Source organism: Pelecanus crispus, chromosome 1 (genome assembly GCF_030463565.1).
Source record: "Pelecanus crispus isolate bPelCri1 chromosome 1, bPelCri1.pri, whole genome shotgun sequence".
Lineage (NCBI taxonomy): Eukaryota > Metazoa > Chordata > Aves > Pelecaniformes > Pelecanidae > Pelecanus > Pelecanus crispus.
The window spans coordinates 81,699,421-81,725,866 of NC_134643.1; the positions used below are offsets into that span (position 1 = coordinate 81,699,421).

At 42.7% G+C, this 26,446-nt stretch overlaps 1 protein-coding gene across 2 annotated transcripts in view; it reads left to right on the plus strand.

The window, feature by feature from the left end:
• Nucleotides 1-26,446, plus strand: part of ETV6 (ETS variant transcription factor 6) — a 141,228-nt gene that overhangs the window by 48,208 nt on the left and 66,574 nt on the right. Inside the window, exon 2 of one of the 2 annotated variants that reach the window (XM_075721278.1) lies at nucleotides 211-340. In XM_075721278.1, the coding sequence (XP_075577393.1) occupies nucleotides 211-340 (130 nt within the window). The remainder of the gene's footprint in view (nucleotides 1-210; nucleotides 341-26,446) is intronic. The other variant, XM_075721285.1, reaches the window with a different exon arrangement.

The following is a 26,446-nucleotide window of genomic DNA, read 5'->3' on the forward strand; positions in this document are numbered from 1 at the left end:
GCGGACAGGCTGTGACCTCTGTGGCTCCCTGGGCAGCCAGGTGCATCGCTAGTGCTGCCCGCCCCCGCCACGTGCGCACACTTCCTTCCTTCCTCCCACTTCCCCCTCCCCTGCCTTGGTTTCACACCTCTGTTCCAAAGTTCACGTTGTCCTCTCTGTTTCTCTTCCCCAACCCCCCACCCCCCCCAACCCCCGCTTTCTTTTTAACAGCAGGAAAGAATTTCGTACACACCTCCAGTGAGCCCGGTACCAAATTACACTTCTTCGTCACCACTACATGTCCCAGTGCCTCGAGCGATCAGGATGGAGGAGGACACGATCAGACTGCCGGCACACCTGCGTGAGTGTCAGCGCGGAGGCTTCTTACATTCTTGGATTGAGGAGGGGGCAGGGTGGGGTGAGGAGGTGTTTCTATTTTTATGGAAGACAGTGGGGAAGCCCCCTGGCTTTAGACTTTTTTCTTTTTTTAAAGCTCTAGCTGGTTTGATTTTTTTTTTTTAATATTCTTTTTAACCAAAGGAAATTACTCTTAAATACAGTACATTATATCATATCCTCCCCCCCAATCCCCTGCACCCCCTATCAAGGATTTGGCTTATTTCTCATGACAGGCACAAATGTGGAGGTTTTATTTTGACAGGAAGTGCTACGTTTCCTTCCACGGTATAGGAATTGCTCAGTGATGTGCTGCGACACAAGGTCAGGGTTTCACAGACTGTGGCAAGTGGACTGCCGTTGTGCTGTGGGTATTTTTGACGTTGTTACGGGTCTCTAATACTTCTGGTGCCCAAGCTCTCCACTGCAGAGCGTGTGTGCTGACAGAGGCAGTGGGAAAGGAGGAAGAATGAGCTTAGCTGTGCACAAAAGGATGCTGCAAAGGAGGAAGGGCATATCACTGACATTGGAACAAAAACTGGAGCTGGGGGCAAGGCAGGAGCCAGGCGCTTCCTTGCTGAGATGATTTAATGTTTGAGGAATAGGAAAGGCCAAGGGCTGTTGGCCAGTGAGAGGTGAATTAGTGAAATAGGATAAGGACAAGGAAGAGTGGAATTTTCCTTTTTGGAGGGGAAGAAGTTCTGATGTAAATTGAGAGGTTTTAAGTAAACTTTTGTCAGGTGTTACATTCCTGGGGTACTTGAGCGGCAGCAAGAGCAACAGGGCCGGGAGCAAACATTGTGCATTGCCATCTGACAAATGGGTTTGGGATTTCAGAGGGAGGAAAAAAAAAAGTCCATGTTTATCACAAGACATTCTCATTCCCGTCCTCAGCTGTCTTCTAGGCACTCTCCTTTTCTGGATGCAAACTGTGCTCCCAGTGCTTCTGTAATCCCATGCTCACTCCCTTGCTGGCCACCGAGTTGCACTACCCCAAGGTCACTCGTTGCCCACGCTGCATTTTGCATGGTCCTGGTTTTGCCTGCTGCTGCCTCTTATTGTCTTCTGCCTGTGCTGTAGTGTAGCCCAGGGGTTTTTTTTTTGTGCTTTCTGATGAGAATGGGAGCTGGCACTGCAGCATTTCTGGCCGTCTGGTCACTGCCTGAGTATCCCCAAGCTCCCAGACCCTGCTTGCCCACGTGTGTGGCTGCTGGCCTGTTTCCCCAGCCCAGGGAGGACTTGCTGCCACACTTACAGGGCATTCCTATGTTTTGCCCAAAATTTATACACAAAGAAGCTGACACAGAAGCAATTCTTCTCCAGCAGTTCTTTTCCCCACTGTGGTTTTTAATCCCCGAGATTCCTCTCCCTTTCCCCCACCCCCTCATTGCATTAGTTGGTACTATTTACTTCTGCTGTGGGAGCCACTGTCTGTCCTCTCCACAGCTAGGATCACTTCCAGTTGGCTTTCCAATTACTTATTGCCTTCCCCACTGGGTCTGACAGAAGGGAGGAAGGCAGAGACCCTTGGTATGGAAAGGGGTGTGGCACTGTGTTTGCTACCTGCTTCCGTCCCATCAGCTAGCTAGCATTGCTAGGTAGTGTGAAGCTTATAAGGCTTCCTCTCAGTGAAAACTTTTTATCCAATATTTTTAGGTGTGATGCAACCTTTCACCTTGATTTTTGTTTTGTTTTTTCTTTTCTTTTGATTGGCACATTTTTAAACTTGCAAGGAGGCTTCTTTCCCATTAGTATTTTCACACCAGTCTGACTTGTAGTGTAAAAACACAGACGATTAATCATTAAATATCTGTGGAATAGTCTTCCACAAAGTTAGTGTCTCAGGTCATAAACAACGTGGAGCATGTTTGCATAGCCTTACTAGTTGTAGTCCCTGGCAGTATAGTATTTTGTAGCTTAGTATACAGTCAATATTGACCCAAACACTGTCACTGACCAACTGACCCACACACTGTTAGAACCTGTTTAAAGCATATAGATTCATAGCTAGGCTAGAAGGGACCATTATGAATTCCTAAAACGATCTCTGGTATAACTTGAGTTACAGAACTTCACTCAGTAACTCCTGTGTTTAGGTGCAGTGACTGTTTGAGCTACAGCATGTTATGCAGAAAGATTTCTGCTCTTCATGTAAAGACTTCAGTGATGGGGAGGATATAAGGTCTCTAGATGTTCTTTCAATGCTTAATTATCCTCCTTATTTGCTTTTTTTAAGTGCCCTATTTATAGTTTGAATTAGTCAAGCTTCAGTTTCCAACTATTAGATCTCGTTATCTCCTTTCCTGCTAAATATTGTCAAAAGACTACTCCTGATATAGGTGCTTTTAGATAAAGTCACTTCTTAACCTTTTCTTGGCTAAACTGGGTAGGAAGAGAGGTTCTTAAAGCTGTCAGTCTTCCTGTAAAGCTTCAAGATTTCATAATTCTGTTTGTATCATCTCTGTGAACTGTTTCCTACTTCAGGCATCCTTCTTAAAGTGAGGACAACAGAACTGAAGATCATGTTTCAGGAGTAGTCTTCCTAATACCAGGTATAGAAATAACTAAGCACCTTTTGGATCTCAGGTCATGAGGTTTAAGAGGTATTAATATGGGATTTTGCAGTTCCTGCATGGACACCTCTCATTTTTTTTTTTTTTGAGAGACGAGTCTGAGAGATGGCTTTGGTCCTAAATCCAAACTGCCTTAGAAGTCAGGCAAAGTAGCTAATTTCTAGTTCAGGCTGTGGTACTGTATGTGAAGACTGGGTTTAGATCTGCAAAGTCTTAGGGTTTTCTAGGTCTAAGATTTCATTTGGTTCCAGCCTTATTGTTGTTTTTGTTGATTAGGTGAAGCGTAATAACTTCTCTCAACCCTCACTCATTCCAGTGCAACAGGGAGATACGGTAAGTTTCTCCAGTCATACACAGAGCTGATGGCTTGTCAGGCCTCCGCTCATTCTCTGTTTCCATGACATTCTGATGGCATTTACCAAAATAAAGGCAGAGTTCAGTCCTAACCTGTACATCTTCATTTCTGCCAGCTTGCAAGTTCAAGAGCTATACTACAGGTGCAGCTGAAAACAGTAGTTAGCCCAAGTGAAGGCAGAACTAGACACAAACATTAAAGGTGGAACATGAAGTGCACTCTGTGGATTCAGACAGTGTTTTATGCCTTCCTACTAGAAATGTCACTGTTTCTAATGTTTAAGAGCACTCCGAAGGCGCTAACAGCCAACAGTATCAGGACAATTAGTTGAGCAATTTCCTTTGGTGCAATCAATTATTTCTCACTGTTTGGTGAGCAAATGGGTCTCAGCTATGCTGAGCTGATTTGATCCAGAGGCTGAAAAAGGGAGAAGTGCAAAGTTTAGAAGGGTGGAATGCAGATACCCCTTTGCTACAAGCATACAGAGGAGGACTCTCTATCTTTGGTCAACACAGCTAGAAGTATAGAGAAACCCCTTTTCTTGGGGGTGACATGAAGGCACTTTCCCCTTCTTGCACAGCCTTTCTTGTTTTAATGAGTTGCTTTCTTCCCAGCCTGCTCTGTTCCTATAGTATGGAAGTACAATGTATTCAGTCTTAACTTTAAAGCTCTGGGAGAGTGAGAGTCATTGTCTGGTAACGCAGACCTTTCTCTGATGCTGTACTTCTCTGTAAGGGACTTTTGACCTGTATTTTTAAACATACTTGTTTGCCTAACATCCACTTCTTACTGAGTAACTGAGTATTGGGGGCATTGTAAACGAAGTACCAGCAGGGAGCTGGAGAATACATTTTCCTCTGTTTTAGGTATCTAGTCAGAAAATACAGTGATCTCTGGTTTGCTCTTTGTCCCTGGTGTGTATGCTGTGGTAGCTTTGCAGCATATCTGATCTCTACTAGACTGCACTAATGTCAGATAGGAGGAGCGTTTGGAAAATGGAGATGTTTACCGAGGATTTGAGAGAAGCAAGTTCAGCTCTCACACAAGGCTCTGCCCTTGGTGCCTTCTGTGACCTTGGACATCTTGTTTTAGCTTTCCTGCTGTAAAATGAAAAAACCATGAGTGCAAAGACTCTTAAAAGTTGTGAAAACTGCCCAGATATTGTGATATTGTGATAATGAAGAATGCTGAGATAGGTGGAACTTCTGAAACTATTTGCATGCCCCTTATCTCTGAGGAAACTTACTCCATATTACCACAGAGAGAAAGTGCTCGCTCTTGCACGCATACTCTCTCGCTCCCCCCCCCCCCCCCCCCCCATATTAAAACCAATCTTTTTGTCTTGTCTGGTACAATGTCATTAGTTACTCATTTTGAGCTATGGCCAATACTTTGTGGTAAAAAGTTCTTGGAACTGGACAGAGGATACAGCATTTAAGAGATGGACATGAGAACCCTTCCCTGTGTCTATTAATATGCTCTGAATCAGAGAGAAAATAGTTTTTTCCTTTCTTGTCATATGAAAGATGAAAATAAAGTGATTTGCGTTCTACAACAGTAACTGTAAATATGCACTAAAAGCTTCATAGTTTTCTTTGTCTCCTTCAACATAAAACTTCTTCAACAAGAGACACAGAAATATCAGTGCTGAAAAAGGACTTGTTGCATGGTCTGATCCTGTGCAGCAGCATTCCCCCTTGCACGTTTCTGTCGATTTGTACAATTTTATTTTTATCTCTGAAGGGCATCTTCCCTTGGGAACGCATGTGTGTTTGTTTAGGGAGGTGGACCTCGTGGGCAAAGATTTCAGTGTTTTCTATTGATACGAGCATGAACAAGAATTTGTTTCTTCCTCTGAACTAATTACTCTTCTTTCTTTGGTGTTGTCATCCTTTGTACGCCTGCAGCCCATTGTCATAGTAAGGCCCACTGCACATACTTTTCTGTATACATGAAGCAATTATTCTTGGCAGCAACTAATTTTTCTTGCTGTTGCTTTTTTCTGAACCCCCAACAGCCTGCACTAATGTTCAGAGTAATAAAATACATTCTAGATGTCAGGATACATGCATCACCTCGGGGGGAGAACTTTTACATTGGGACTGCGGTGGTGGTGTTCTGTTGACTGCACTCACTTTTTGGGGGGTTGTGGTGGTGGGGAAAGCTAAGGACCTAGTTGTAAAATCGTTTGAGTACTTTTTGTTTCAAATGTAGACTTGGGTTCTGGTCTTTGGTTTTCCAGTATGCAATACGTTCCAGGCTACAGCTGATTTTGATGAACTTCAGAGTATCCAGACCTGGTCACATATAGCTAGTGATATCACGTTTTTTATTTCAGTATTTCTGTGTCCCTTGTAATTACTGTCTGTTCTACTGCCTTCATTAAGGAGGACAGAAGAGAAATTTATTTATTTTTCTGCAATGATTATATTAAAGGCTTTACATTTTTAGTGAGTGTTTCATAGGAATCTTTCTGTATGCCTGTTTATATTGATATTTGATACTCTGATTTGATGGGGACCAGTCCAGTGGCTCTGTATTGGTTTGTCATCTTTGTCACCCTAGCTGTACCACATTCTGCAAAAAAGCCCTCTGTATAACCACCAAGTGTGGACATGAGTAGCAGGGCAGGCCAGGCAGTTGGGCTCTTGGTTGGGCAGGGTCTTTAAACTAAGTCATTTATCAGACCTGAAAGCAGTTTATTATGAGTTTCTTTCTCCTGATGACACATTGTTGCTTATATGCATCATTTGTGTTTTAAGGGCACCGGTTTTCTTTCCTTTTTTTTTTTTTTTTGTTTTTTAAGGAATGCAGGAAACAATTAAGGAGAAGGAAACAACAACACTGTCAGGGTTGCCAAGGATCCATTTTTTTCTGTAGTGTCTATTAATTATGCTGCTCCTTTTATTAATCCTTTGGCACCTGTTAATTATTCTACAATTTTGGCTAGCAGCTGGAAAGCCACTTCGAAGCATTAAGCATATTGTTATTTAGTTACTAGAATATTAAATGCATTGAACTGAAAGTATGTAGTGAGACAGGAAAAAAGCCCTTCACCCTAAGCTGCATTTAGAACACCAAGCAATAAAAATATTTGCTTTGGAAGGATCTTTGTGGAACAAAACTGACTGACGCACATACAGGGAAAATAAAATAAGAGCAGCATAAGACAAAGGGACTGTGAGAGGTGGCCAGAATGTCAAATTAATGATTCTGATACTAATCCTCGTCCCACTGAAATGAGTGCTTAAATGCCCACTGATTTTAGTGGGGTCTGGACTGGCCCCTTTCTCAGATGATTCGCTTCTTCCAGCCCCCTCTTTGCTCTTCTCTGACATTATGGCCACTTAAGCCTTGTTCCTCCCTCTCACTGCCCTCCTATGCTTGCCTTTCCTCACAGTCTCCTTTTCACCTTATACTTCATTCTCTCTCTGGGTAGCTAGTCCTTTCCTAACCAATCCCAACCCACAAAAAAAAAAAAAAAAAAATTAGGCCAGGACAGTGGCCCTGCTTGCTACCTGACTGTTTGCAGTATTTAATGTTCTTGATGTTGCATCTTCTTCTTCCACTATGGGCTTTTCTTGCATGTTTATATTGTGAGCTATGCAGGGCAGGGCCCATCTGCTTCCTCTGTTTAGCAGTGCCTCCTGGTCTTTCAATTCATAACTTGTAATAATCTACCGGCAGGCTGGCTGGGCTGTGGAAATCCCAGCCGGCCGTCCTGTCAGCCTCAGTGACCATACCTCGGTCAGCCCTATGAGGTGCCTGGGCCTGGCTCCTTCAGGATTGTGAGTTACATCCAGTTGTTAGGCTAGGTAAACAGGATGAAAATCATGAGCAAAGGAGATGTTGGTTATGCCTGCCTCCTACCTAAGGTGGCCTCTTCCACAGGCAGCCTCAGGTGCTCCTCTGAATTTAACTTACCTGCTCAAGCCTGCCTCCTGGGTGTTTCTTACAGTGAATCTAAGGCCAGCTTCAAAGTGATCATACAGGCAAGCAATTTGGATGGGTGGGAAGCCCAGTCTCAGGTTTACTCTTGCACCATGGCTGGGCATAGTATAGATGCAGCTATTTTACTTGAAAGAGCTTTATGCAGAATACATTGGATGGGGAACAGTGAAGCCTCATTACTGATCTAGCTGGGGAAGTTGTGGCTTTTGGACCAGGAAAATCCTGCTTTACATTTTCTGGCATGGTCTTTGTTCATCACCTGTGGGAAACTGAGCCTTTTGTCACTGGGTTTGCATTGGGGTGACTCAGAGCCAATTTAGCTGTCACCCTTGATGTAAACAGCTGGCGAGTTGAACCCTAAATCTGTTAGCTCCTTACTGCTGCCTCATGACTGTGGCAGAGGCATCCAGGTTAAGTGTGAAAAAACTTGTTGTAAAGGGCCAGTTCCGTGAGCTGGTTTCAGCTTCTTGAGAGAGTAATTCAGTCAAGTGCAATTTTTTTCTAATGTACCTGGTTGTTACCCAGACAGAGTTAACACAGCAGTTTCCTGCACCAGCAGTCCTCAGTGGAAGTGTGTGGAGGGATGAGATCCTTCCTGCTCCAGTGGGAACTTGCAAAGCAGTCCTGAGGTGGGAAAGTGAGAGACCTGTGCTTCAGGGTATGGAGAGCCTGCAGTGTGGGAGTCCCAGTGGTGCTAAGCCAGTCTGTTACCCTCCTGGAAAGCTTCACTTTGGGGTTTTAAAATCTTCAAAATGCAGACTCACCTCTATTCCGAGGGGAAAGGGAGCCATGTTGCTTTAATCTGGGATTCAAGCCGATCCCTTGTGGAATTCCCCTGGAAAGTGTGGGGAGGAACCAGAAGCAAAAGCAGCAGGACATTTATGGTATTGCTGGGTTTGAAGCATTTTTAGCTTTGTCTTAAAGGGACGCTGTCAAGATCAGTGAACCTAAAATTAGCTTGCTTTTCTCTTTCCATCCCAAATGTCTGTTTAATTTTTCATCTGTGTTATGTTATAAATGCTTCCATACTCTTTTTTTTTTTTTTTTTTAAGAAATAAAACCAATGTAAAGAACCCAGTGTTCATAAATAGCCCTACAATTAAAGAAAACACAGAAGAGAAACTGCGTTTAAGCCATGACTAACAACTCCACAATAACAAACCATTGTGTGGTGAGTGCCTTGCAACAAAACAGAAGTGTGGTAGAAAACCCTGCAGAAACAACATAGCATGCATGCAATGTCCACTCCCCTAATAAAAAACAGAGATGAGGCTCTGAATATTGAAAGAGAGCACCACTGTCCAGCATTTAGAGGAGCATGTAGTGTATGAGGAGAAACCTGCTGCAGCTTCAAGGGATTAATGTAATAGGTCATGTGTATACACAGAGAGAAAACAATTATTTTATGTCCTTTATGAGAGGCTGGATTTCCTTCTGCTGTACTTGTATGTCTTCTCTCCCCTGTGCTGGCACTCCTTGTGATATTTACCAAATACAGTCTGACAGAATGTCCATTAAACAGGGTTTTACAACTCTCCATTTTACTGCTGGAGCAGGAGGACTACATGATTCGTAAGTTTGCTGAAGAAATTTTTGGTAAAATGGTTCCATCCAGATTTGGAGGCCCAGTCCAACACCTCAGCCAAAAGCCTCTTCTCAAGATCATTTTCCAAAGATTCTTGGGAGACGGGAGCACTTGTGCATCAGCCATTCCATTGTTGTGGACGCTTGTGGGCTGTCTGTCTTTTATGGAATGAATAAGTTTGAATGTGTTTGCTCCTCACATAAACTTTGTTTCATGCAGGACTAGCACACTGCTATTAATGTAGCAGTGATCTTTGTTCAAGAACTTACGAGTTACTTAAATATTTAATAAGCATATGGTTGGTGATGTGAGTTAATACAGTCACCATTGATTGGCTTTCTAGAGTCAAAGCATTGGGATACTTGCTCAGCTCTAAATCTTTGTTTACGAGTCTTTATGCATAAAAATCATACCCTGGGAATAGCCCTGAGCACCCTGCTTTTTTATTGCATATGCCTGTCTGGTTTTGATCTCCATATACTTTTGTATCCCACTGAAAAAAAGTGTCCATTCTGCACTGGCAGCAGGGTTAAGTAGCTCTATGGCAATTATACAGACCAGAAAATGAAAATGTTAAATTACACCATGACAAGTTAAAATGAAATTAACGTCTCTAATGATTAACCAACATATCCTTCCTGCCTTTAGAGTCCACAGGCATAGTGTGTGGTGTTCTGCAGTGGGGAGGTAGGATGAGGGACTACTGTGGCAAAATCCTCGGTGTTATGGGGGTTGATTTGGAGACAGTGCAAGTCTTCCTATTTGAGAGTTTACTGAGTGGATCCTTGTAGTTGGAGATTCATTATTGAAGTCCCAGCGTTACTTGTAGCACTGCATCACATGGGCTGCAAAAAACTGGACCTATCTGCGGGCAAGCAATATTCGACCCATGTCCTACATGGCCTTTGCCCTGTCATAGTGCTGTGACATGCAGAAGGGGTGGTATCCCGATACGGGCTTTTGGCATCACATACTGCCTTCTCAAAGGAAGAGCAGTAGTTTCACTGACTTTTGGACTGTGCACCACTGGGCATGCCCTGGGGGTGGAGGAGGAAGCAGTGAATTGGGTGACAGGAGCTCAGTCAGGAAGGTCTGACAGCTTTACTGACCACAGTGAAGACCTGGTCTGAACAAACCAGTTGTAGTCAGTACCACGAGAGTCAGCTCTTTGCCAGAGTGATAAATTTTGCAAATGCTTTCTGGTAAGGATGAGCTCTAGGAACACACTCATTTCAGAGGAAAATGCTATAATGCTGGTAATGAAATTGTACTATGTCAGCATCCTGCAAAAAAGGTTTATTTTTTTAACTTATTAATATGTTCTCAGCATTCCCCCTCTTTCAGTTCTCTAGAAGCATTTTTTTTATGTTTCCCTCAGGTGTCTTAAAGCTTCTTGTTTGCAGAACAAACCTCCCGAAGGGGCTGTGACCTGGTCAGAGCACTGACATTTTATTTTAAACCCACCAGCAGCAAAAAAACCCAGAATATTTTTTAAGGGAAATTTCCTTTTTGGGTTTTTATATCCCTGAAAGAATTTCCGATGTAGGCAGACAGTAATTCCCAGCTACATACTTCCTGATAAGGAAACAGCTCCAATAAATGCAGCTATAAATAGCTACGTTTTTATTTTTTAAAAATGTAGGGAGATTTGTTTAGCATTTCTTTCAAACTGTTAAAAGAAAGGGATGGTGTAGGATAAGAGTCTTAGGTTTGGCACCCATTGGCTCTCCAGATCCACAAATTAAGATTTTAATCTGCATCTGTACATTTGATTACATAAAGTTTAGATGCCTCTTCATTTCTGCTCATCTTTCTCGCAACACTGTAAAAGAAAAAAATACCTCCTCTTTATATGGTAAACATAAATTGCATTTTGCCTTGCTCATGAGGGAAAAGTATTACCTGCTTTAAACAGAATTCATAATGCTTTTGCTCTGTGCCTATATTTTAGTGCTTCTCTTTCTATATATAGTTTGTTAAGGTGCCTTGTCATCTCAGAATAAGTAGCACGATCTTCAACTGCATTTTTTTCATGTTTACTGTGAATGTGCTGTAGCAAATTCATTGTTAGGTATAAATTCCCTCTTTTCTACAAGTAACTTGCTGGGACAATTCTGTGCAGTTATGTTTATAAACCTTCTGAAATTTCTGTGTTATCTCCCTCCTTTTTATGGTTCTGTTTCATGTATTTTTAATTTCATGCCTTTCACTTTGGACTCTTGCTAAAATTTTCCTTTGCCAGTCCTGCTTTTCTTTGTTCTTTTAACAATGCTGAATGCACAGTACCTTTAGAAAAACAAATAATCGTTTACCTACACAAAAGTTTATAGAGATGAATAAATTTCGTGCAAGAGTTAGTGTGAAAATATCTTTGCTGGTTAGATTTCAGGCCAGCTGTACCTGCCATTCAGATTACAATTGAAAGTATATATGTGTCCACTAGCTTGATTGTTTCAGCAGGGAAGGGTCTGTGGGTCTGCTTGCAGGCTGGCGTGTCCTGCGTGGCTGCTGATAGTCAGGTGTCTCCAGCCAAATCCCAAGGCATGTCTGGGGACAGGCTTCTTCGCAGTGTTAGTGGCAGCGGCATCCTCTTTTCTCACTTGTTCCTGTTGTAAACACTCTCCCTAGTTTTTGTGGGGTGGGGGCGGGGGTGGTGAGGTGCCCAGGGTGGGCGCCCTGCTGTACATGGCGCCAGTTGCGCCATGGCCAAAGCCCCTGGAAGGGCAAGGGTGCAACTTCTCAGTATCGGGAGTCAGCGGAGAGTTGAGGCCCAGCATAGCAGAGGGAAGGTCGAATAATCTCCTTTTCCCTCCTCCTCCTCCCCCTTTCTCCTTCCAGCCATTTCACAGGATCTTATGACTTGTGGCCAAATCCTACCCGCAAGGGCACTCAGCTGGCGTGGGCCCCTTCTCTCGGCCTGCTGGTTGTGCTCCCAGCTGGCCCGCAGCCGAACAGATTGCACAAGGGTACAGCTGGTGGAAGATCCCTCCTTGCCCTTATCGTTTGTTGCTTGCTGAAAAGCCACGGCAGGGCTCAGTGTGCGCCCCTCCTCAAACATTGGTTGGCCAGCCCCTGAGCCCATCGCTTGTACTCCGTTTTCCTTTGTAGGTATCTGAAGGGGTTTTACTTTCTCCCCGCTCTGCTCCTCTCTTGGCTGCACCGGGAAGGTTGATCTGCATGTTCAGGCCTTGCCACATCTCCTCAACAGGCCCATGGAACATGCACAATTAATACGGTATTAATTAATTATGGGGAGAAGTCGCTGCTGGCACAAGAACCAAGGCTTGCAGCTTATAAAGTGAATGCTTTGATGCTGAGCTTTAAAGAACATTTCCATCAATTCAAGCCAGCAGAGGATTCTGTGATATTTAAACCCTCCCTCCGTACAGACTCCAGAGCTCATGGTTCTGCCACCCTGGGCACTAACAACAAAAATAGTGGTGGCAAAGGAGGGTTCAGGAAGCACAACTGGGGATCAACCATCATGAGTAAAATTGCACAAGTCCTAGCTGGAACTGTTGGGGTTGAACCGGAACTGGTTTGTTGGGCCAGCTTAATACATGCTTGCAGTGTGAAAAAAGTGACCTTCTGGACCCGCTGAAATGAATAGGAGTTGTCTCACTGACTTCGGTAGCTGCCATGGTTTTATCCAGAATGTGTGTATGTGAGTAAATGTGTAGGTTTGCGCTGTGCTTCTACTTATTTGGCCAATGTTTGGGGGAAGAGAGATGAAGGAACGACTGTGCCTCTTTGGTTTTATGCAATACTGAGAATTTCTCCCTTTCTGCTTCCTCCTTCTTGGTAGCACAGAAGGAAGTAGCCCCAGTCCCTGCCGGTCCACAAACCAGTTACTCATTTCAGTTCTGCCGCTTGAGTGGGTCCTCACATACTTCCTAGTGGGGGAAATCTTCCTTTATGTATATAAGTTCCTCCTTCCTATTCTCTCTTTTGTTCTGATTTCTTCCAAGCAATCTGTCTCCTTCAGTTTTTAACCTCCTTGCTGGCTTTCGCTTCCTCTCCGTGCTTCAGTGAAGGCGTTTTGTCAGAAAAACCCCTCTGTACACAGATACGTCTTTGTTCCCCTTTTTTTTTCTGTGTCATACTTCTTTGTATCTCGCTTCCTTGGAAACTTCCTTAGTAGTCTTATTACCTCTGGGCTTTTAGCTGCATTACTCTGGGTAGTCATTACTGTGTTGCTGGGTGTGTAATTGTTTAAGGCACCTTGATCTTTTTATTAGAGGTATTTTTTTTTTTACTGCCCTTTAAATACTAATAGGCAGTGGTGACAAATATTGTTATTAAATATAGGAGGCTTGTTTCATTACTGCTCTATAGCTTGCTTGGTGGTTTTCACTTGTTGAAAGTGAGTGTAACCAAATCACAGGAGTCATTCTCTACTTCCACTTTGTGTTGTTCTCAGGGATGCAATGCATGGTGTGGGGTGGTGGTGAATGGGTCACATGCAGCAGAAGTTGTTCAAGATTTGGTGCAGGATTGAAGCCTTGGACCTAAGCAAAATAGGAGCAAGGGGTAGCACTCAATGTCTGTAAGAGCTGGAACATTTACAGTCCTCCTCCAATTTTTACACCCTCTCTCAGTTTTAAAATCATGCAGAATGAAAAGCAAGCAGAAGGACAGGGAGTCACAGCAAAGGTAACAGTGATAGCAAGACGAGCTGTGTTTGTGACGGGCAGATCTGAAGCAGCTGGGCCGTTAAAGAAGTCAGTATTTGCTGTTGGCCTCCCGCCACACCATTATCAGCATGTGCAATAGTGATGGCTGAATCTCAGAAAGTTTGGCGGCTGATTCAGTTCAACAGAATACCCAGAAGTAAATCCAGATGTCTTTCAAATTGGTTGGATATGCAGTGTTGTGGTGAGTTCTCCATAATTATGATTTTCTTGTGAGAGTTCTGGGAGAACCCAGCTAGTCTAGAGTAACGCTGAGAGCACAGCTTCTCACCCATGGCCCTTCTGGTGCTCCATTATTTGCAGTGAGAACATGTGTGCAGAAAAAAACTACTTGAACTCAGAAAAGAGTTAACAATCAAAATTTATTTCAAAACTGAGAAGTTTTGGATTTTTTTTTAAATGTGACACACATCATGTATCTCTGTCTACATGTATGTATTTAGATCTTACAGGAAGAAGGCTTGCTCAAGTACTTGGGTTTTATGCACAGAGACTGTTACTCTTCATTTTTCTCTTGAAGCTAATTAACAGGACGTGTTACAAACATTTATTTTAGGCAAAGTTGTAAAATTAGTGCCTACGATCAGAAGAAAATGGATGCAGAAGATGGTGGAAGGTGCCTTTTGTGCCACGTGTACTGCTCAGTAGGCTTGCAATGCTGTCCTCCCCATGTCTCTGCTGTGTCAAGCAGGCACCACAGGGTTAGTCTGTGTTTTGAGACTAGAGGCTCAGGTTTGAACTGGTCTTTCAATCCGTTTTTACCGGATCGAGTGTACAGAGTCAGCAGTATTGTGTACGGTTTGAAATCTCTAAGTAGGCTTAAAATTGTAGACGGGGCTCAATCAGCTACATTTAATGCTTTCTTACTGAGTGTACTCCATAGGCTACTTCCCAAAGACTACTAATGTGAAGGCTAATCCACAAACAGTCTTGGCACTACTTGGGAAATTGAAATAATCAGAGTGGCATAACCTATTGTGAATAAAGATAACTCACACTGATAATTTTATTCTGAAATGACTGGGCCCACACTCTGAAGCGTTTTCACAGTACAATTTTATAAGTTGATGTGGCATCAGCAGTGTAAAGGCTGTAAAAATACAGTTAGTAGTACAAAACCTGTCTCTTAACCAGCTCTAAATTACACATATGCTTTGTATAATTTGAGCCTCAGGATAGCCGCACTTTAATAGATCCTGACAACTGGAAGAGCAGGGACATCATCTTTCTCCATATGAATAAAATGCCCAGTGTGTCTTTACCACCTAAAGTTACGGTCATCTACTAAATTAACTGCTCCCAGTGTCACTCAGAATTTGGATGAAAGTATATTATTCTTACTTTAATAATATTTTCTCAATTCTTCTTGAGAGACAAACTTATTCATATAGGACCACAGTACAGGGAAATCTCATCCAGAAGGATGTGTGGTTGTTCAGCAGAAAACAGTTATTGATGTGATTAACTCATGACTTTTTTATGTGGTTTTACAGTAAAATCTGTGAATGTCCCTTGACTGTAGAATTAAGCAAAGATATTTGTCAAAAATTGGTCACCAATCTCAAATTTGTTTAGCAGCTCTGCATTGATTTCATGATTTTGCACCAAAGTTCTTAGGCAATTGAAGTTCTAACAGTCTTTTTGAAGCTCGTGAGCTTCTAGAGAGGTTTCCTAACACCTTGACTTTGTTCAAACTCAGTCCCACTCAGGGTGTGGTGGTCTTATCCACATGGTCATTTTTAATATGATAGGGGACCTAGTCAGAACAGACTACTTCCTCAGTTTTCCCATTCCCAGGAGACTAGAGGGTGGGGATAGGACTCTGCAGTTTGAGAAAAAGATACTTTAAGTGAATGGGTTGGCAGGGAGAATGTTATCATGTGGCTATGAAATAATACTTGGTATGGAGAAGGTGAACAGGCAATGATGATTATTCACAGTTCCTCACAGAAGAGCAAATCCAAAGATCCAAGATAAATCATTGGGCCACACGTCTAAAAGAAACAAGAATGAGGATGCATTGCTACATGAAATAAATTATTGCAGGAAGATGTTTTAAGGGCTGAAAGTGTAAATGGATCTCTAAAAGGAACCAGATAAACCTGGGGAGAGAGGGATAGGCTGTTTGGTCAGTATGGAAACAATGGTCTGGATGCAACAACAGCTCATGACGTCTTTAAACCATGGATTACCAGAGACTGAAATAACCAATATATATTATAGAAGAGATGGCTTAATGTTTCTTTATTCCTTATACTTTTCTGCTTATGCAGCCACTACTGAAGACATTTGGCTAGATGGGTCGGCTATCTTTCCTAGTATGGCAGTTTTTATATTTTACCCCATCTCCTAATCATCTCCAGTGATTTGACAGTAGTGTGGATGCCATCCAAGCAGATATATATTCAGTGTGCATATGCTACGCCAGAGGGCTCTTTTAGGTGATAACTAACTCATCAGCTAGAGGCCATGGATAAAAGTTAAGTGGGGGGGATTTGCCTTTAAGCAATTCTGACAAAAGTCTCTTTACACAACAGCTGACTGAATCACTGAATGTAATGCCAAGGGCAGCAACAGGAAAAAAAAGTCATGTAAATTAGCTGGCGAGAGAACAGGGCAAAGCTATCTGGTGAAGGAGGGAATGGGAGAGGAGGGCAGGCAGCCACCTCCTGGAGCTTGGGCTTCAAGGACCAGATCTCCCCCATCAAGTGTTTAAAAAACAAATTTTGAAGTTGAGACTGAGGGGGAAGCGCGGAGAGTCTCTCTCCCTAGTGTACAGGCCTCCAGTGGACTGTGATCATCCCCGTATGTGATTCCGTTATCGCTAGCCCTTGTTTCTCCCACATGCCCTCAAAGGGTTGCTTTCATTTTCCTGCTGTTGTCCAGTCAAAGATCCAGTTCGGCCCGTGCCCCTTCTATGGTCCTGTCTCACCCATGTAATGCGTAACACGAATTTCAGTTCTGCTTCCTCTCTTGCCCCAAACAACAGTTTGGGTTTCTGGGCGTAGTCATTAAAAAAAGTTATTATTCAGTATTACTTGTGACTTGAAATGGTAAATTAAAAACTTACTGGAAGTCTGGCAGTGCTTCTGATCTGTGTCCCCTTTGCTAAGGTGCTTCATAAAATACCGTATGTTGTTATTCACTCTGGCCTGGATGTTCTTGGCTCTCTCCCACTTAATGATTCAGAAGATGTCTGTGAGATTCTTCCTTGTAAATGTGGTTCCCCCCCTTCCCTCTGTATATTCACCCCTCCTTTCCCCTTTGCTTGTGGGTCTTCACTGCAAAAGTTCATTAAATAAAAGCCATAGTATGTGTAAGGGACAGAGTGCAGTCTCCGGTGTGCCATCGGAAGAGATCTAAGATACAGTGCAAATTTTCCCCCTGATTTCCAAGTAGGGGGTGAGAGTGGTTCAGGAAGCTTTTCTACAGCTCCCCCTCCTCTTCCCCTGCTCTTTCTCAGCTCTTTATGTGTGTCCTGTGCCTCTCTCCTGAATAGAGGGATTTTTTGCTAGTGAAAGCTCAGCAACTTGTCTCCTCCGAATGCTCCTGTCTGTCTTTGGGGAGGGGGGAGCAGGAGAAAAGCTGGGTGCGGCCAGGTCTCCACACGCCTGTGCGAGGGCAGAGCCGCTGATCCCGGCACGCCGGCTGCAGTGAGCAAGCAGGGGTGTTTGCAGGGCTCGCATGCCAGAGTCTCTTCAAACAGCTCTGCTCAAAGGCATGAGCTGGGCTCACTTCTGAGGGAAATTTCCTTTTTGGGGAAGTTGCTGCAAAGGAATTTCCTGTGTGGGCAGACAGAGCTTCCTGACTTGAAGGCTTCTTGGAAGGGAAACCGTTTCATAATGAAATGATAAATTAAAGACATACCAGCCTGGTTCGCTTCAAAACAGCTATTGAGAGAGCTCAGGCAGTGCACCATTATACTCCCGCGCAGAATGAAAAGAAATTGCATCCTGACAGGATTCTCTATAGTAGAGCGTATCCTTCCCCCCAGCCTTCCTCCCTGTACGTCTCGCTTTCCTACCCCCCCCCCCCCCCGCAGCTTCTCCCTCCCCTGCTATTTGCTGCCCTCTCATCTATCTTTTGTAGCCCCCTCTAACCAACAGGCAAAGGAGCATGATGTTGGAGGTGGTTTGCTAAATGTACTCCTTTCCCCATGGAGCAGGCAGCTCTGGTTTAAGCCCTGCTATGCTGGCTGGCACAGCGAGGGCCCTGGATGTAGGGCGTAGAAGCGGCATGGGGCTGCCGTGAGAACTGGGTGCCGTGGCTGCTGATGCAGTTGTGGCAAGGAGAAATTAGGGGTATCAACAGAGTTTAAGTCAGTGCCTGTAATAAGGAATGTCTTGGTGTGGTCATGAAAATAGCTGGGAGGAAGGGTTGCAGATACCTATTTCCTGTTAAATAAGAGGAAAAAAGGACCTTTGCTCCATCCCAGCCAAGACACAATGGAGGGAGGGCATCCCCAGAGAGCTCAGGCTGTTACAGCTGAGTTTTCAATAGGCACAAAATGGCTCATGTTATTTTCCTGCTCTGCACCGTCCCAATCTGTAGAAGAGTGAACGTGAGTGCTTGTGGGTGTCTGTGCCCTAAGGAGTGCCTATGGTTGCAAGCTTAGGTGAACTGGGTGAAGAGCTTCGATTAGACTGCTTAGGTTGCCGAACATGTACATGCAGATGGAGGATATGATTTCAGATGGCACAGGGGTAGGGGGAACAAACAAGCAAGAATTTCACGTCACCTTTTTCTGTCTCAACTATATAATCTGTAAACTTGATGGGTGATTCTGCTTACAATACCTAGTTCCACAAAGTGATCTGACGTGCACTGCCACAAGTGTGGCATCAGCATTTTCTTTTCTCCCTCGAGAGAAGGCCTTTATTCCCTGCCTCCTATTCGGCTGGCAATTAAAGCTGCTTTAATTCTTTGCAAGAGTCCCCTGAATTGGTGTGTATTATGTGCCTTGCCCTGCCAAGGAGGCCTTATCCCTCTCCATTGCTTAGGGAGTTTCTTAGGAGTTTTGAAACACTCAAATAGCCGTCAGAACATTGCATGATTTTATAGTGTGTTGCACTTTTGGGAAGTTTTTCTTAAAAATGCATCTGCTGGAGTCACATGACAATGAAAGAGTTTGAGTTTTATCTGTATTTTTTAAACCATGTTTCTGGCCTGTATAAAGAAAAGCTAGAAAAGGTGATTCATAGGGCTCAGAAGTCAGATACAAAGGACCCCAAAGAAAAATATGTATGTGTGTGATCACATGTATATATATATTTTTTTTTTTTTTTTTATAGCTTTGGCAGTTTTTGCCTTCTCTTTGTTGAAGGTGTTGCTTCATTTTCAGATTCTTTGGATTGGTAGTCCTGGAGGTATTCAAGAAACAGAATCCAGTATTAATTTGGGAAGTTACCTCATTAATAACAATGTGTAATCACTCCTCATATTGTACAGATATGCAGAGCGTAAAGTCTGAAACATAGAACTTTGCTCGTTGTGATTGGCATACCAACACCACAGCACATGCTGATGATGCATGACAGCACCATGAAGGCAAATCTGGTTGTGCTGTGGCCAGGGCTGTCTTACAGCTGCCCAAGGAGATGGTGCTGCTGCTTAAATGAAAGGTAGGAAGGATCTGAGAAGCCTGTACTAGGGACATGCCAGCCTTGTAGCTACAGCATACAGGAGGTCCTCAGAGAAACAGACTTCTGCTGTATGGTACTAGACTCTCTTCTTCATTCAGGTGTATCATTGGGCCAGACTGGGTTGAAAACTAAATGGTTCATAGCAGAAAGATCCTCACCATGGCTTGCATTTTGAGGTGCTCTCTTCCTTAAACAGATGAAAGTTGTCTGGAAATACTCAAAAGGCAAAAGTTGGAAGTAGTACTGGTTTTAAGAAGGCAGTTTCTGTAGTCAAGGTATAGATCAGCAGAGGACGCTATGAAAATACCTGCTTTGTTTTAAATCTATTTTGTAAGACACCTGGTAATTTTTACTTGCAGTGCTATTGCTTGTAGAGGTAGATTTGGAGTTGAGGATGGTCTCTCAGAAACAGCTTCCATGACAGACACAGTGCCTGTTCAGCTTGGAAGGGCTTAGAGGCTAAATTGCTAGCATTTGCCTAATGTGGATGACATGCCTTGGATGGAGCCTTGTGTGGGAGTTTGACAGGCTTACTGCTCAGCCTGTTTCGTTTTGAGTTGTGAGGCACCCAGAAGTGTAGGCAATCTGACTACAAAGGGTGGATAAACACTGGGCTCAGGACTTTTATGCTGTCACCACTTTTTGATAGCATTAAATTAATGATTAAAATCAACATACTACATACTGTTTGCAGAAGTTGCTCCTCTTTCTGCCCTTGCTAATGTATTTTGTTCAGCTAATCTCCACCTAAAGAAACTTCATTGCATTTTCTTTATTGCCTGCCTCTTTCTTAGGCTAGGGTGATGTGCACCTCTCTCTTTGGGTGCCTGATACAGCCTCAGTCAGTTCTGGGGTTTGCCATCCCTCCTTCCCAAACTGTGAACTCCCAATCTCTCATCTTTTCCCCCCAAAAACATGGAACTAATTTCTGTCACCTTTTTTCCTTTTTTTTTTTTATTTTTTTAATGTGAAAACTAAACAGAATTACTTCTAATTTAGGTAATCTAGGTAAGATCCTGCAATGGCAGCAGCCGTAGCCACACCAGAAGGAAATCTGAGTAGGAGCACAATTGTTGAGCTGCACGTAGGACAGAACAGTTCCACCAAGTTTGGGGGTTTTTTTTGGTAACAAAGGTTTGCATTGTTAATCAGGTGCCACTCCAGGCTCTCTATTCAGCTTAATGATAGTGAGTTCCAGTAAAATGCGGGTGGGAGGACGCTTAATTTGTGCTGTTTTTTTATTGCTTTAAACGCACATACTGTTTGTTCTTGGCATGATATCAAAAGAGTGCTGGAAGGAAATGAGGTTGAAAAAGGAGATGAAAATCACAACCACATGACTGATCTCTAAGGGTATTGTTCCTGCTTCCATGTGGAAAGCCCGGAGATTCCTAGTAGACGTTCTTGCTGGGTTGGCAGAAGATGGAAATCTTGTATTTTACTTTTGGCAATAGTGGGTCAATAGGGATTTCTCTAATCAGCTAAAAACTAGCAGTGATGGAGTTTAAATAAATTGTAGGCAATTATTCCTATCTTAGGAATAGCTCCTACAATGCAAGGTCTTTGAGGACAAAGGAAAGACTAGAGAGGTGAGGTAGAATGCATCTTACTACACTTGCTCTTGCAGGTTACGTTCTAGGGCCTTATCTTGAGCTCTGTCCCTCTGTGTAGTGTGTATTTCTGCTTGAAATGAGAAAGCTGGAGATGGCGAGGGGTATAGTACATGTCCCCATTCCAGAACAGTTCATTTCGTTTTATATGCTTGTCCGCTTTGGTGGAATTTCTCTGACTTCCCTTGTGAGACAATTAAGTCTCACCCATTGGAGGCTGGCATTCTGCCTCCGTTTTCCTTTGTTTCCGTCTTCTGAATTACACTGATTCGGACCACTCTAAATCTCTGCTTGTGGGTGCTTATACCAAATATTTGCAGGCATTTCTCTCACTACACTGTCGGCTTCTCCTACACTGCTGCATGAAGTATGTGCAATGTTTTTGAAAGCTCAGCAGACTTGGCGTCGGAAAAGTTGGGGAAGCAATATGTGAGCCGAAGATCATTTCAAGGTAGCCGTTCTTCGGATTCTTCTACTACTCTGACTTGGAGGCAGTTGGTAGAGTAACTGGTATTTTATCAAGCTGGATCTCACCCTGATCATTTGAAATGCTTCCTTTTTCACCTCAGTGTAATTTACAATCACAGATCTATTGCAGCAAGAAATGTTAACAGGAAAGAAATGTAAACACTCCGACTGTGTTTGACTTCCTCTAAATATCTATATGTTTGTGTTGAGGGAGTTATTTAATTAAGAATAAAACAAAGCTTTCCAGTCAACCCTGGGAGAGCCTAATTTCGAGATAGGTTCATCTCCTGGGGATCTGAAGGGAGGGAGAATTATGTGTGCAGCAATGCTAGTTGGTATGTTGCCCAAGCTGTCACTATGACAGCATTTCAACATGGCATCAGAGACAGCTCTATACCAGCTGCATTTGCTTCCTATGAGAAAGTGGAATGGAGTAGAGAACCCTGAGGTTGAAAGTCAATTTATGGGCATGAGTTTCCTCTCTTGTACAGTCCCTATTTAGGGGTTTTCAATTCCTATGCCTGATTGTATATGAAAATGCTTAACTCCTTAACTACTGAAGGATATAATGATTTTCTCCAGGAAATCTGTCTCTCAGTATTTGAACAAATGTTTCTTGAAGGAAAAGGGTGAGAAAAGATGCAGCTCCCCATGTACCTCACTTTACTAAAGCATGGATAACATAGTGAATCAGTGCACTGGTTTTTTTAGTAGTGAAGATCTGGATTAAAATGCAGCATAAGGCACCGGTAAGATAGGCAAAGTCAGACTCTTCATAGTCTTTAGTAATGTGCAGGTTTTTTTTCAGTGCTGCTCTTTTAATTTTTTCCAGGGCAGGTGGCAACCAGTATATAGCTAAGCAAGACGTATTGACAGCGGGTTTACTTTTTCGATTATCATTCAAAGCTTTCTTGGAAATAGTTCAAAAGACTACCTGAAATCCACAAGCTAGAATTTGAAAAGGAAGTATTTGTCCTCTTCACAGAATGTCTTCTCAGTTCAGCAGCCTCGGGACTGTAGCAGGATGGCAGGAGTTGTGACAGGCTCGCACTGAAGAGTAGTCTCAAAACACATACAGACCAAGAGCTGGAATACTTGAAACCATAATCACCTGGATTTCCCTTGTCCCTTTTACACATGTCAGAGATTCAACTCTCCCTAGCTAGACTAATGTGACCGTAACTGTCTGGTTTAAATGTTTTTTGGGGATGGGCAGTTAGCCCTTCTGAAGCAGGTGAAGAGAAGTTATCTCTCTCTTCATGCTGACACTAATTGCTTATACCTGAGAAAAACTGTAAGAGATACAAAGTGATATTTTTTTCTTAGGGAAATTTCCTTTCCAAGGAAGTTAGTCATATAAAATAATTATTATTATTTTTAAATCCAGTATGAGTTGAGGGAGTGCCCTGATTACACATTTCCTGGAAAAGGCCGTTGGTGACGTACCATTGACTAATGAAAACTCGCCGGTTAGAAGTAGCTTTTCTGTTAACTATTTGAAAAGGCAAGAGTATTTAAAAAGTACGGGTCTTCGACATTTCCTTGTTCTTTCTTTTTTTAACCTACCATCAGTGGGCCTGTTTACATCATTAGCAGCTACAGATTCATAGCCATGATTGGAAAATACTAAACTATTCTGTTATAACAAAATAAGTAAAATCAAAGCCTGCTTGCCATCATATTGCCAGTAATGTGGCTGTGCAGCTTAATGCCACAACTTAAAATGCAGAAAGGAAGAAGAGAAGCACAAAGGAGGCACAACAAACATGACAGCAGATCAGTCAGATTTCCCATGAAAATCAGGATGATGCTTTAGCTACTGGTGAGCAGGAGCCCTCAAAGAGTTCTAGAGTCCCTGCCTAGGGGTTAAGGATGGAGTTTTGTGGCTGTATGAGAAGTTCTGGGCAGGAAAGGGAAGAGCAGTAGAATTGAACTTCTGTATTCTGTCGCTACTGATTCAGGTTTTTCTAGCATGTGTTAAACCAGTGTCCAGGAAATCTGGGAGCGGATGAGCCAGAACTTCCAAATACTGTTTAGCTGTTATGTCTAAGACTCTGGGAATTGTGTTGCTTACGCTCAGAAGAGCATGACTTGTGACTGCAATTTGTTCAACTCAAAATGACCTCCCAGCCTTACTGGAAGTCAACTTAAAAAAAAAAAAAATCCCCCCTGCTACTTCTACCAAAAGAGATTTTTTCAGTTTTAAAATCATCATCGTGCAACATTTTGTTTTGAGTTTAACCCCAACAATATCAACATGACAGAATTGTGCAAACAAGGAAATTTCCATGAGCCGAATTGCACAATTTCAAGAAACAATCTGAGTTACTAAATAAATGCGAGTGCTGATGCCTTAGCATTGAAGGGCCATGCACTCTCTGTAGCTGTTGGAGCAGAGAGAATAAATATACCTTTCTTCTTCCCTGTTCATTGACTGAACACACAAGTGGGTATGAATAGTACCTGGCTAAGTGTTTGTGTGCAGTGCCAAACCACAGGGGTTGTTCAGAGGGCTAGTGCATGAGATTTACGGTTCAGTCAAAGAAGTAGCACTGAGAGGGAGATACGAGCAATGCTGGTATAGATGTTAAAGCTATGCAGTAAGAGTCTAAAGTGTTTCCTAGTGCATTACAGATTTTCCTTTGTTATTCCATAGGATTCTGTATGGTCTGTGACAACAGCTAGCTCTAGGATGTAATAAGAATTTCCAACTCCACCACAAAGATTTCTGTGAACGATGCAACACAGGCACCAACCTGACAATGATCTGCATTTCAGCTTTCAGCAACATGCTGGACCTGAATCAAATAAACTTGTATGCTTGCCTAGAAACCTTAAGCTTGCCCACCAGGCTATATCCTAGGTATGCTCCCATAAATGAACTATTAGGCTGTATTGTTTTACTGGTGTTTCCACTGTATAAATTCACATCAGGTCCTGTCATGCATGTTATGCCTGTAAGGGCAGAATACCTTTTTTGTCTGTCAGTACTATAGCTTTCATTATTACAAGGGTGCTCAGCTGTGGCAGAGATGAGTCTTAGAGAAATTAAGATAATTAAGTGATTAAGGTAAGTAAAAACTCAGTACCAACCTCTGACTTTGCATGTATGAAAACTAAAACCAGTAATGGCCATGAACAAATTGATCTGGGATATGTAAGGTGTATACCTGTTGGAGGAGTGAGATTCTAGAAGAGCCATCCAGCAGGATTTAATGGGTCAGCAGTCTAAGCAGCTGATGGAGCTGGTACTATTTTAAACAGAGAGGATTCAATTTGGGGATATTTTCTGAAGGGTGATCTGCTTGGAGATCCCTTCTAAACCAATGCCTTGTGGCCTTAAAGCTCTGTATGCTACTCGCACCAATCTGGAGTTCTCAGTGAAGTCTTCCAAATCAAGATTTAGGAGGGTGCCTGAGATGTGTGCGAAACCTGAGATTTATTGACTCTCCTGTAGTTATCACGTGCCTCAAAAACCTTTGTCCCATGCAGACTGTAGGTGTGTGTATTTGTGGAAGGGATTAAAGTTGAGACTGAGAAGATGAGAGTGAAAGGAGAAGATGAGCAAAAGGATTACATCTGGAGTTAGGGAGTTATGGAGTAGGTGTTTTCTGTGAAACCAAGAGGGGAGGGTAGGTAAGATACCTCCAGTCCGCTCTGTGAAAAAAGAAAAACAGGGATCCAGGCATAAGCTACCTGCATTGGGATAGAAGAGTGGCATATTTGGCATCTTGTGACTTGCAAATGTGTGCAGAACACATTATTCCAGCAGAAGTTGATTTTCTGAAGGCTTAGTCAATGAATATGAATGAATCAATATACTCTTACATTTTATTGGTTGATAATCAACTGGTGAGACTCATCAGCAGAATGACGGATGTGATTTCTTTATCTGACTGTTGAACAGAGAGTTTATGTGTCATTCTTCACTTACGTGAGTTTGCCCAAGGCTTGCATTATTGGTAAAATCTGTCCCATTTGCTGTATTTAATGATCTACAGGTTATCAAGCCTTCTGCAATCCTTTACTGGCTGTGACACTTTATTACATGATGCAACTTACTTTCCCTACCTAGAAAAAGGTCCTTTGCAAGGATAAGCACATTAATTCTTAAAAAATATTTTGAAATCCGCTATTGAAAGGTGCTTCTTTCCACTATCTCCAGAGTATTAGCAATAATTCTGTCTGAAGAGGACGGAAGAGTAGTCAATATGGGTCAAAAGGCATTGACAATTAGAAGTTTATCTAACAGGCCTGCCTTTAGTGTAAAAGAGCTGCGACTATTTGAGGAAGGGTAACTGAATGCAGGAGCATGCCTTTGCACTGAGCAATGCTGAGAGAGGCTGGAGCCCCGTAATACCTTATCTCACCACATCTGTGTTTCCAAAATCTGCCCTAGATGGGTGGCAAGTCTGTAGCATACAACAATAACTCGGGAGAGCACAGAGAGCAAACAAAACGTGATCCAGGGAGATCTTTCCTCATTTGTAGTTATCAGGACTTTGGATGTCGCTGCATTGTTGTTGACAACTTAATTCTTCTCCATGGTCCTTCCCCAAAATGGTCACAAGAGTCTGCGTACACTGACAAAGATGATGGCTGCATTTTGAAAAATGTTCTGGCGCAATTACTGTAAGCGAGACTAGTTGGCTTGTTTTATTACTTCTAGTGGTGAATGCGCATGCTGGGAACTTCAGAAAGAATAGCTCTGACATTGTTTCCTGTGTGGGATTTTGTTGCAAATTTCTCTTCAAGCATGTAAAAACAAATGCAGATTTTGTATTTTGTATTTTCCGCAGGGTTTCTGTAGTATGAAAGGCAATATAATCTTAATTCATTTTAAGAGGCACTGATTTGACTGTGTTTGATGTAAAGGTGGTTTCGATCCTGCTGATGTCATTTCAGAAGGACAGCAATTGAACAGATCTGCAGCAATGCAGAACTTGTGTAAAAGGAAAAGGAGAATTAAGCTTGGGTATTTGAGATCAGTACCAATATTTATCTTTTCTCTTATTTTAAAGGCCTTGATATGTATTACACTTAATTACTTCCCTTTTGTTACCTCACGTTATTGGTAGTTTACTCACCTGTGTGGTTTCTATCAGTCACAGACTTCCAAATATTTACTTTCCAGGTAAATGTAAAGATGACTACTAAACATATAAGTATAAAGAGACGGCTATTAAAAGAAAGTAG